General features: G+C 35.9%; 1 protein-coding gene across 1 annotated transcript in view; it reads right to left on the reverse strand.

Annotated features, from left to right (window-relative positions):
* Positions 1 to 3284: 3284 nt before the first annotated feature.
* TMPRSS15 (transmembrane serine protease 15) overlaps positions 3285 to 13024 on the reverse strand; it is a 50542-nt gene continuing 40802 nt past the window's right edge. Inside the window, exons 22-28 of the mRNA XM_058841991.1 lie at positions 12215 to 12313; positions 8904 to 8953; positions 8293 to 8467; positions 6477 to 6658; positions 6164 to 6259; positions 5136 to 5275; positions 3285 to 3440 (exon numbers count right to left, since the gene is read on the reverse strand). Coding sequence (XP_058697974.1) covers positions 3285 to 3440; positions 5136 to 5275; positions 6164 to 6259; positions 6477 to 6658; positions 8293 to 8467; positions 8904 to 8953; positions 12215 to 12313 — 898 coding nt within the window. The remainder of the gene's footprint in view (positions 3441 to 5135; positions 5276 to 6163; positions 6260 to 6476; positions 6659 to 8292; positions 8468 to 8903; positions 8954 to 12214; positions 12314 to 13024) is intronic.

The following is a 13024-nucleotide window of genomic DNA, read 5'->3' on the forward strand; positions in this document are numbered from 1 at the left end:
GCTTTTTCTTGGAAGTGGCACTCATAGATTGATTCCAGCATTACTCAGACTATTATCTAGAAATACATTAATTATATTAATTGATGGACAGATTTGGAGGTAACTGTGATGCATTTAAAGCTATCTTTTAGAGTTATGATTAACATCATTAATGTCCATTCTCTTTGGTGCCTTAAGAGCTTTCTGTGCCTTAAGAATGGTAGTGCCAGTCATTAGGAGCAGTCCAGGGTGGTGGCAGTAGCACTCTGGTTGATTTGTTGGTTGACAGTCTGGTGTCAGAGCAACAAGTTAAGGGATTTTACTGCTGTTCCAGCAAGAGTTCAAGAGCCTGAGTTCAACCATGCTGGCTTTAATGCAGATTCTTAACTACTGCTGGGTGGATGCTGGGGAGAGACTGAGTAAAGCAGAACTGAAGGGTTGCCTGCACTGTGCTGCCTGATGTTCACCACATCACTTTGGAGACAAATGTGTCGCAATTTTTCATGAGTAGAGAAAAAGTATTTGAAAGTTTGGTGCCATTAGTAGTAATTGTGCAATTAGTTGCTGAAGCACTTTTGGAAGTATCTTTAAGCTGCTGTTATGCAGTGGTTTTGCCTTCTTTTCAAAGAAAACTCCTCCTGTAGTTCAGGTTAAATATTGTTATTCCTGCTTAAAATATTCTACAGTTTTTCCAGTTGGTTTCCTTTGCAGTGAGAAAATACTATGATCCTACATGATCACCATGACCAGAATTGTATTACTAGTGATGTAAATATTAAGTCAGCTAAGGGGAAGAGAGCCCTCTTTCTTGAAAAGAGTTGTGGTAAAAACAACTTAGTTCATTTTTATGGTCTTGAAGGATTAACTCCCTTTAATTTAAGGATTAACTATTTCTTCATACTTCTTACTCCCAAAGGACGTTAAGTTGTCACTATCAATATGATGGTTAATGACAGCAGAAGTGATTTTGAAGCAGCAATTAAGAGAATGAAAATACCTTCAGGAGTTTTTTTTACAGAGTGAAAGTGATGGCTGGGCAGGCATTGGCACAGACCTGTCACAAACTCGGTGTCAAGGCAGATGGGGAAGTGCTGTCCAGTGCTTCTATTGTAGTGTGCTCAGATTTCATGTAGAAATAAGAAATATTGGCTATTGGGACAAAATATTTTTATATTTATGACCATATACATCCTCTGTTTCAAAACATCTTGGAACTGACTCATTTGCAAATAATCTATTCTGCCCAAGTATTTTAATTAGTATTGACTGGTTTCTCCATAGGTTAATTTGCAGGCAGCTGGAGCCATGGATGCTGACCAAAGGCAAGAATGTGATTGACTAAGGTTATGCAATTTTACCTAGGCATAATTAGTTGAAATAAAATGGCTTTTTAAATTAAAATAGTATATATATATATATATATATATATATATATATATTTATGCCAGTTTTTATATTAGAACTTCTTAAGTCTGATGAGGTGGTTTATCAGTGTATATCCCAAAATACATTTATGCTTTGCATTTTGGGATGCAAGAAAAAGCACGCAAATAAAGATATCTTACTCTATTCCTGGAAAGCACATTTTCTAGTGACTGCATCTGCTTTCAGTTGGCTTTTGTATTTCATTAACAGACTGAAACACAATGTGCAATAGTGATGTATGGTAATGCAAAAATCAGGTCATACTTAAGCATTTTAATGTAATTGCTTCAGCCAAATCAGTTTCTATTGATAGCAAAATGCTCTACTTTTCAGAGTAATAGGAGAAACAATGGTCCACTATGAAAGATAAAATTTGCAAATTTAATATTTTAATGTTAAAAAGCCGTGTCTTTCATATGAGACACTCTGTCTAAAACACCTTCTTACCTTCTCTCTGTCATAACTATGGTTATCTGTGTTCTTTGTGATCACAGATGTCTTGATAAGGCTACAGATTTTGGTCTGGACCTAGTTCTCTAATGCTTACAAAGACCTGAAAGCAGTTTGGGACTTGTTTTCTTTATCAGTGACTGCCAACCTGTGTTTGCAAGCATTTCATACCTGCATTTAGGGTTGCAAGAACAAAATACAAGAGCTCACAACAATCATACACCTGTGTGTATGTGTGTAGATACACTTAAACAGTAAGTGAGGATGCATATTGTAGCTTTGGCACTGTGGAATGATAAATACATTAAAGTCCTGCACTGTTCTGAAAACAGAAATAAAGAACTGCATCATATTACGCTAAGACACTGTAGAATTTAAGGCATCTGAACAAGTAAGTAATTGTATTTTAATAGAAACTGATTTATAAAAGAGCTCAAGAAGATAAACCCCTTATTTTGGTTTTCATATTCTTTCCACTTTGGAATGTTGTAATGGGACATCCTGCTGGTTTTTTTTGGTACAAATCAGAAAACATATATTAAAAATCACCAGTACAGAAAATGCATGTAATGTAGGAACACTGCCATTCAGGAGGGAGAGCTGGTACTCATTATTGTCAAATGTTTTTAAAAACATCACTTTTATGAGAAGTTGTGGTTATTGTGAGTCTGTGGTTGGGTGTGGACAAGCACATCTCTATAATTGTTTGAATAATTGCCAGACACTTGCCTAGAAAGAAAACTAAAAAGCTCTATTCAATCCCTTTTAAACTCTATTAATTCTAAGCACATTACACAAGAGAGAACTTTTGGCTGACATTCAGTTTATTCATTAGAAAGCAGCATGATCCACGGTCAGCCTTTCTGCACAATCCATAAACCTCATTCCAGAGCCCTTTGTAATAGGCAAGGCAGAGGGACTCCCATGAGCCCAGCTTAAAGAGAGAACATATACCTGCATTTTGATATGCAGAGAGATTGCTGGGAAGAGTTGACTCTGCATTAATATGAAATTGCACATTAAAAAACACAATATAAAAACATAAAGCAGATCATATTTCACCCGATATTAACAATTTTGATTCTTTTCCGCTACAGCCTTTACAGTTTGCAAACATTTTTTTTTACTGCCCATGCTTTGTAAAGCCCTCCATTGTGCAGTTAATGCACTGATGTTCAAAGTATCTGTTTTCCTAAGATCCTATATAAAAATGACAAACCTATTTATTAACAAAGCATCTCTTTTAAAATATTGTGCTCACTTGGAAATGGGTCTTATTAACAAACAGAAGTTACCAGTGTTTTCCTCACTAAGATTTGCGTATTTATTCTATTTCTCTGTGAGGCTGAAATGGCAGCCTTGTTTACATCATTATGCAATGTCTTTCTTTCAAAATCGAAATTCCATGTCCATAATTAAAAAATATCAAGCTAATAGATGATGTTTTTGATCCAGTCCACAAACCTGGTGACTCGAACATACACTCCTGGGCGCTGGGGAAATGCACACCCGTCGCCAAATGATATTACACCAACCAAAAACCACTTGTCCCCATCTTTGAATGTCAGAGGGCCACCTGAATCCCCCTGCAATAACAAATTCAAAAGTTAAGTGAACAGTGTCAACTCTGAAGCTGAGTCTGTTTATGATGTTTGTTCATTTTGTTTCTTAATCATAGATGCTCTACCCTGTATGTCCTAAGCACCAGGAAGTGAGATCAGTATGAATATTTCCATGTGAAAAAAAAACAACCTTGAAAGGATCAATTTATTTTTTCTTTATTTTTTAAATGATGTGAGCTTCAGCTGTCGTCAGTCTTCCAATACAGGACTAGACTTCAAGAGTTTTTTTTTTGTAATCTTATTCCTTTTATGTTCAGGCCTTCATATTTCACAAAGCCTTGGTAAATGTGGAGGATTTTTTCAGTTGAATATATTCAGCCAAAACACTGTTTTGGCTATTTTCAGTCACCCCAGAGTTTCTTCAGTTTCAAATTTAGAGAACAAAATAACAAGACTGACAGAAGAGGTGCCCTTTTTGCTCACCTCCTTTTCAATAGCTTGTAATAGAGACTGAATTTGATTTAGCTTGAGTAGGGTTGAGTCAGCCATGGGTATCTTGTTTTGATGAGAAAGAAAACAATTACTATTTTTCATTGTCTATTGAGTTAGTTGAACCAGTATTAATTGTGTCCTCTCCAGGCCCTGTGAATGGATCTTTACCAGAGAATTCTGTAAGGACTCAGCCATTAAAATACTTCTGCCCATAACTTTAGGGCATCCCAGAATGTAAAAGGCTGTGACAGCAGCCTAAAGGGGGATGTGCTATCAGGACTCAGTTGTTCCTCTTTGCTCATGGCTGACTGGTCATTGATCACAGTGCTGGTCACTTGTACTCTGTATCAGCCTGTGGTGCTACATGGAATTTTTTTTTACTTTTATATTTAAATTTTTTTTTCCAGTATAAAGTTCAGAAAGAAAAAGGGAAAGAGGAAAGCCATGAGGGGAAAGGAGTTTAGGCTTGAACACAGTCCTTGTTCTAGACTAAACTGGAACAAAGAAGTAGGGCAAAGTTAGGGCACGTGATGAAGGCTTAGATTGGGAGGGCAAGGCAATATGAAAAGTTATGTGAGAGTGCTCCTCACTGAGCATTCCCAGGTTTGAGGAAAGCCAGCCAGTCTCCATGCCACAGACAATATGGATATTGCTGGAAGAAAAATCATGTGGCAGCCACCTCTGAGTACATCCTCAAACAGAAGCAACGAGTTATAAAGAGAGCTGAAATAGATAAAAACTAAACCCACAGGAACATATATCAGTGCAGAAAGGCATCCTCTGTGAAATACTGTGGTGTCTGCTTAGGAAAGGTCTCCAGAGTCTACAGATTCTGGGAAAAGCAGCTTTGTTCTCTCTCCCCTAATGAAGGATTTCTGAGACTTCAGTTTATTTGGTATTTATTTCTCTGTTCTCTGCATTTCCCTAAGCATGTGCCTCTCTCCTTCACGGAATTACTCAGCAGGAATTATTCAAAGCCCAGGGCAGAAATTTTCCAGTCCTCATATTTATCTCCCTCCATGGTTGTTTATGCCAAGATGACACAAAAAAGCCCTTTTTTCAAACTTTTATCCTAAAAAATTATTAAATGGACAAAGTACTGTAAGTAGAAATTACATTAATGAACAGAGATTGTTCTGGTTTTTATGAGTGGGGGATCAGGGAGCATTTTATTCAGTAACTAGATAAGGTTTATATCAGCAGTGGAAATGAGGTGCTTCTACTTACCTTGCAGGAGTCTATTCCTCCCATCTCATATCCTGCACAAAGCATATTCTCAGTAATATTATATTTTGGCAACCATTGCTGGCATTTTTCATTGGAAAGGAGAGGGACCTCTGCTTCTTGCAATACATTTGAAGGGGAACCTGATGAAAATACAAAGTACATTTACCTGCAGCATGAAATGCATGCATCCCACTGGGAACTCTGATGTTTTTGTTCCTGTTTCAGCATGCTTGGCACGCTCCTGAGCAGCAGGAATCCCTGCCTTACTGCTGTACTATTCAGGATTATGCCCCTGTAACACACTCACTGATTAAACAGGGCTCGTTAACTGAATTCTGTCTTTCATTTGTGTAATGGGACTGAATTTGGTTATAATTAAATCAAGATTACTAAAATCAATGACTGTGAACTCACTGTGAGGAGATCTAAAGGATGATTAAAGGCTTAGGAATGTGGGTTGTCCAGCATTTCCTCCCTATTCTTTGTGTAATTTTGGTTATTTAAAGTTTTTTTAAAAAATTATTTTATTAATTCCTACCCAAAATTTTAAATGCAATTTAATGTAGAAGTCAATGTATTCAACTGTGGAAGTGAATTGGCATGTTTATTATTTCAGAGAGACTCCAAATCTGGAGCATATGACATACAAACAGAACATACATTTCACACTGCAGTCAGTTTTCATGACTTCTGGGGGAAATAATTTGCACATTGTCAGAAAGACTAATCTTTGTCTTCCCCCACCCAATATCTGGAACCAAGATATACGTACTTCATGTTGGGAAAAGTAGTTATCATAACTTCTAAGTGGATGTAATAAGCTTTCTTCATAGCCTAATGAACTTAGATGTGCATATTTTCTTCTAATATATATAACTATCATTTTGCTTCAGAGAAGGAATAGTGGATGTGATAATTTCTAAATTTTCATACAGAGGAGTAGCTCTCTAAACTATTTCCTGTGGAATAGGAACAAGCTTTCCCTCACAGATACATAGATGTCAGAATTTTCCAAGCAGATGACCCACCTTCATTCTTAGTATTTCCCCAGCCAGCAATGGAGCAGTTAATTCCTGGTAAAAACTGTTGATTTTTTTCTGGTAGGCAGATAGGTTGTATGTAATCTGTGAATGAGAAATAAGCAATCAATTTCAACCTCTTTCTTATATTCAGGTTTTTATGAAGTCACACCAGAAAACTTTCATTCATTAAAACACACATTTTGGCCAAGATATTCAGGAGGTACTGAGCAGACTCCCCACCATCCTCATATGCTTAGCACTGTTTTGCACAATAGAATAAATGGGAATAAATGGGTGCTTTGGGAAAATAAAAACTCACCTGTATACTGCACTTTGTGTTGAAGGTGCATGAGAGCAATATCACTGTCTTTTGTTTGTTTCATGTAATGAGGATTTATTATTATTCTGTCGATGCTTTCAACCACTGCTGGAGGCTGTGTCAGATCTGACTGAATATACAAGCCCAGAACCGCTCGCCAGCGGGATGGCTTTAATTGTCTCCTAGAAGTTGCAACAGTATCTACAATTAGGAATGATTAATGAAAGTTTTGAAAAATATGTATCAGATAAAATTTAGCCTTGTGGTAGTCCATAGCATTGGCACATTTTGTCAAATAAATAGAACAGAGTAGATGTGCTTAGAATTCTGTGAGAGTATCATTGTCTTAAACATCCATGCTGCAGATATGCATGGCTGATTTTTTTTATGGTTAGCTTATGATGCATTATTTATAATGGATTAATCAGATGGTGGTGCAGAGGAGGAAAATACATTAACTAAATTACCATGGCTTTTTAAACACTATGAAGAGTACTGCTGACTGCCCAGCAGGCAATTAATATTGGTCCCAGTTAGAAAATTGTAATGGAATGTCTAAAGAATGAGGCCTGAGATGCTGGAAATGCTGCAGCTCACAGACTCAGAAAACTAATCTCTTAGTTTTTAATCTCAATCAAAAAAGATATACTAAGACAAAATATGGCATGATCTGCATTTTTTTCCTAATCTACATATGCTGGTTTGAGGCTGTATTCATCAGAGTACTTAAATGTTTGCTGAATTTTTGAATATTTGCTGAAATTTTGCTGTATTTTGCTGAAATTAATATTTTAATTTATTATTTTAAAATTATATATCATTTTATAGTTTAAAAAGTACATTTTCAGCCTGATTGTTAGACTAAATTAATTTCTGCTCATCTTTTGGTTTGATATCAAGAGGCTTTTTTGTTCCAAACTAGGAGTGTTCAGATTAAACGTTCAGAAGGTGTGAAACTGCAAGCTTTAATTTAAGAAAATTCTGGCAAAGGCAAGATGATAAAATTAGATTTAGTTGAAAATAGGTGATTCAAGTGAAAAGGAAGTACCAAGATAGTCATGGATTTATTGTGTGGGAACTAAGAGGGCTTAATCCTTTCCATTTTAGTGTCTTTGTATGGAATGTAGTTCCTGTCATGCCAAGAGACAGCATTGGGATTTTGGCACAATCTCCACTGCCTTACTATTTAGCTATTTGTAGTGAAATCTCTACTCTAATTTTGAATTTTTTTTTTAAATATTTTTGTCATTCCACTTTCTATATGTCTTTTCCAGCACTTGCTTTTTATTGTAGATATTATGAAAGCAAACCCTAGAAAATATTTCAATATGCATCATTTCTTTGAATGATACAAATAACACCATCAAGAGGATATCCAATATTGCCTAATCAATGCACATAAATCAAGATTCATTCCAGTGATGCACAGTAAATCTTGATCAATCCATGATAATATACAGGGAGAACACTGTATTTAATTTATGGGATATGATGTCACCCTTTATACCACTGGAAGGGATTCACCTAATTTATGGAGGCCCACAATAATTATGGATTAAGTACCAATGCTCAGTATTAATACCATGCATTTAAAGTGCAATTCCTTATTGTTCAGGAAATGCTGCTTGTTTTCCACAACTCTCTGCATTAAAGTAAGGACTGAGGATTTAACAAAAGTGAAGGAACTTTTAGCTGAGCCTGCAAGTGATTCAAAACATGGTAATTAAACCAGGAGTTGTTAATTTTTCATGTCAGTGTCACAATTTGTTCACAATCTGATGCCTCCTTAGTGAATTTGCACATAAAAGAACATTACCCATATACACAGTGTGCTGCTGTCACCAGCCACTCATCACTGACGAGGGAAGCTCCACAAACTGGTCGGAAATTAAAATGGAGTGAAACTATCCAAGGCCAAGCCTCTCTTCTGGCATCACTTCCACCTGCAATCCTTGTTCCATTATTCTGAGTTACCAGGTGTTTTCCACAAGCTAAGATAAAGTAAAATAAAATCAAATCAAAAATTATAAGGATGTAGCATATTTTATTAGACTAGCCAATTTTCTTGGGGAAAAAAAGGCTTTGTAGAATCTGAACTGCTATTTAAAAATACCGTGGAAAAAAGTTTGGGTTTTTATAGCTGAAATCAAGATGCAACTGTCTAACTTGGATTTAGGTGTTTCCTTTCCTCAGACCTTCTGGAATTTTTATACATTTATTTTACGTATGTTTTCACTACAGATCCATCTCTAGTGTACACTTAACACCGAAATCAAGTGAAGACTAAATTTTCCTGTGTTTATATCATTTTGAGTATAGCATTTATAGTCCATTCCCTAACCTTTCCATTCAAGCTATAAACATTTGGCTTTATGGTCTGAACAATATGATCTCTTTGTGAAATATTCCAGGATTCTGTGTACTTACATTGAATGTTACATTGCAGATGAACCACCAGGTTGTCCAAACAGTGCTCTCTAGAATGAAAGCGCAATTAAATCACAAGTATCTGCACACCAGATAACTCTGTCAAATATATTTACATATACACACACAGAGAAATTTATGCAATCATATATATAAAAGACCATGACTTTAGCAGTAATAACCTGTTAAGTATAATAACAAATGCTACATGTTTAATTATATTTTAATTATAAATATACAACATTTTATGCTATACAATTTTAAATGTACATGTTCCTCTTCAGTGGGCACTTAATTGGTTTATAATTTGGAAATAAAAGTAGACTCTTGTGTTTTAGGGAAATAGGTCATTCATGACAGATTTGAAATAAAGTTACAGCTGCCTGTGGTATTTTTTCCTACCTTTTGAGATGTTTTCAATACCTTACCACTAGAGATCAGTGTGGCCAAAGAATTTAAGAGGTTAGTTTTATATCCCTGTATCATTTTACTAAGAAAATAATGTTACTGTAAAATACATTGTTGCATATGCTAGGTTAGAAATCATTTAGCAGAGATATTAAGCCAGAGTCTGAAGAGAAAAAGACCACAGATCAAAACTGCTCGAGCATTTCTGATGCCCAGAGGTTTTAATATTATGTTTGTGGTTTGTAATGAATCTGAAACACTTGGGACAGTGTGTGTGCTAGCAAATCAAATCTGATACACATAGAAATATGAAGGAGAGAAAATAGAAAACCAAGCTCTGCCAACTGTTTGTTTCCAGTGTGCATTTCCACATTCCATTTTTAAATAAAAAAGGTGAAGGGTACTTTAAACATGATAGGGAATGATGTATCCCTCACTGTGTTTCCTCTAAAATTTGGTATCTGCTGTGAGTGAGATGTGACCCAGTAATTTCCCAATGGCACAGTGGTAAAAGAAATTAAGTGGAAACTGTAACCACCCACTACCTCCCCAATTAAACCTTCACTGTAGTGGGTGCAAATGAGATTTTCCTCTGGCCCTGGATAGTCCCACATTGCCATCTTCCACTTCAAGGTAGGTACCTAATTTTAAAGCTGTAATTTAAAAAGTGGAACAACCACTTTCTGTGACAGATGTATTAAAATCTGCATTGCCTTCATAAGGGTGTCCCTTCGTAGCCAGACAAACATCAAGGACAACCAGCAGTGCATAAACCCTCAGGAAACTAAAACCATCTTCTGCATAAACTTCATAGCAACAAAATACACTTTTGCTCTGTGCCTTCGTAGGCTTTCAAAGGTGGGGGGTCAGTGTTGCTGTATATCAGGTCTTTTATCTGATCCTACACTTTGTCATAGGGAGATACATAAACTACCCAAACTAACAACCAAAATGTCAGATTTGTCCCTATAATTTTAAATTTTCAGTGTAAAGGGAGTTGCTGTCCCACCACAAGTACCTACTGGTTGCTTCAATAGAAATTACTTCATTTGCCTGTGCTTTTTCTTCTTTGTGAGGCTAGCTCCCAGTAGGAGAAGCACTTCCTTGCCTGCACTTCAGCCCAACAGTTCTCAGCTGCCTCTTGCCCAGCTCAGAAGTGGCCAAAAGGCACCAGAGGCATGTTCTGAACAGCCTCCTCCATGCCTCTCTGAGTGTCAGCTGTCAAGCAGCATGCCAGGCAGAAATCTGGAGTAGTCAGGATATCTGTGAGCATGATCTTCACTTAGAACTGGCAAAAACAATTGGTCCCTGTGGAATCTGCTCACATATATCTAAAAGGCAGGATCTGGGGCTCTTACAAAGCTGTCCTGCCAAAAATCACATTACCTAAGGGCACCAGAGAATTCTTTTGCTGTCTCTGTCACTGCAGTTTTCAAGCCCTATTATATGCACCCTCCTTTGTTTCAATGGAGGATGCACTTGAATGAAAGCAAAGACAATGTGAGAAATACATTTTATAATTAGATTACCAGTTAATGAATTCAGTTGCTTAAATTATCAAATCTGTGTGATCTTTCTAGCATTCATTATATGTACAAAAACCGTGCGTGAATCTGCAATAGTGTCACCCTGCAAAATCATTCCTATCAGCTGTCCAGATGAAACATGGAAGAAGACATCTATTTCTGCAACAGAAATACAACTAAGATAAATGAATTCATTCCATTTCCCCCTGCTTTAATCACTTCTAGTGTTTAATAGGTATTAGAAGACACCTTTAAATATTTACTGCTCTTCAAGATATCTTGTGGCAATGCTGGTTTAGACATTCACTCAAGAAAAAAAGAAAAATAACCTGCAATGATATTCCATTAGTTTAAGATACTTTCAACACCCATGAGAATGATAAATGTTTGGGGTTAACAGAGTATAATTAGAATATAAAGTGTATATTTTAATTTTTTTTCCTATAGACAAAATAGTAGACCATAGAAAATGAAGAAGTGTCTCTTGCTTTATTACTATGTGGTATGTTTATAAAGGGAAAGTGAATGAACATGTCTTGCTGTCCTCAACATAGTTTCAGCATTTTAGCAATTAGACAGTAATTTTCTGGCTCAGTGTTCTGGTAGAAATCCAGAAAAATTTATACAGTAAACCTCTTATAAGCAGAAAAGAGTAATTGAAATAATTACAAATCTTTAAATTGATGATGGTAAACCTTTCTCCTTGGGAGTTGCATTGTAAATCCCTGAGGATATAATCCTGGGCTAATATCACATTTTCATTTAATCTACAAGAAAACACCAGTTTGTAGCACCCTTCAGAATCACTTCAGCTATTATTTGGACTGAGAAAAGTTAGAATAGAATCAAATGTATTCTGAGGATCATGTCATCTAATGATTCACTTGTAAACGTGGAGACAAATCCATAAGTCATTTTTTGAATGGGGATAGTTTGTTTAAACATAGATATCCATCTGTGGATGGCTTAAATTAGCAATCCTCAGTGTGTCCAAAGTTTATATCAATAAAGTCAAAGGACCATAGAGTGTGACTCATTGTATTTCAAGAGATGCCTTGATGGATCACAGTTTGGAGTGCTTATTTTTCTTTGCTGATTACAGAGAGAACCTACTGTGACAACTACTCTTTAACTATGGGTGAATGTCACTCCATCTTAATTCTTCTATATTACATATAGGTAGTCTTAATTCTACTATATTATGTAATCATAATTTAGAGATTTCTAGATAAGGTTTTTTTTTTCTAAAAGAGCATATAATTTCCACAGTAAATGGAGAGAGACATAGATTAGGATTTCAGCTATATATTAGTGCATGAATGATCATCACTATACTTAGACATTGTTTGTATGAGGAAGAAACCCCACTGTACCCACCTTTTTGTAAAATTTAGGCTGTGGCTACCTCCTCCTTTGGTGATGGTGACAAACGGGCCATCTCCAGTGAATAATACAGGTGACGACATGTTTGCATCCCTGGGACAAAAAGACATGTGCATATTTTTAGATATATATCCTATTCCACCAGTAGAGCAACATCTAGGAAATGATTATGCTGATAGAATAATCACCTTATTATCACCATAGAATAATAAACACCAGCTACTTGTTTTTTTTCTTCTCCTCAAATAATGACCCTTTAGCAGGAGATTTTTGAAGCTTGAAACTCATTCAGATTAAAATGTGGGTCACTTACTTCCAGTCTTGCATCTTATACTAAGATTTCTAGTGCTACAATAATATTGAAAGAGATATTAATTAATTCTTTTGACATCAGTAAATATTTATTTTGTCTTTTCTGTGTCACAGTGAAGAGTCTGAAATATTGGTTCTTAAATGTATGGAGCTAGAACTTAGAATGCCAAACAGGGCAGTACTAGCTGAACCTTGGGGGTATCACAGTCTTGCTTTTTTGAGGAGTGCAGTTACACTTATACTATACTATCTAGGAAAGAAATAAAATTATATTTTGTATCATGAAGAGTCTAATGGAGTAAAAAAATAAGTTAATTTTCACCTCATAGATCTCTTGAAATCAGAATAGCTGTGGAATAAGTCAATAGTGTCATGTTTGCTATTGAGCTGGAGTGGGGTGTATTCATAGAGTCATGGAATCACAGAAGAGTTTGGGTTGGATGAGACTTTAAAGGTCACATAGTCAATTTTAAGGCATCAATTAGTCTATTC

This window comes from Poecile atricapillus, chromosome 1 (genome assembly GCF_030490865.1).
Source record: "Poecile atricapillus isolate bPoeAtr1 chromosome 1, bPoeAtr1.hap1, whole genome shotgun sequence".
NCBI classification, from domain to species: domain Eukaryota; kingdom Metazoa; phylum Chordata; class Aves; order Passeriformes; family Paridae; genus Poecile; species Poecile atricapillus.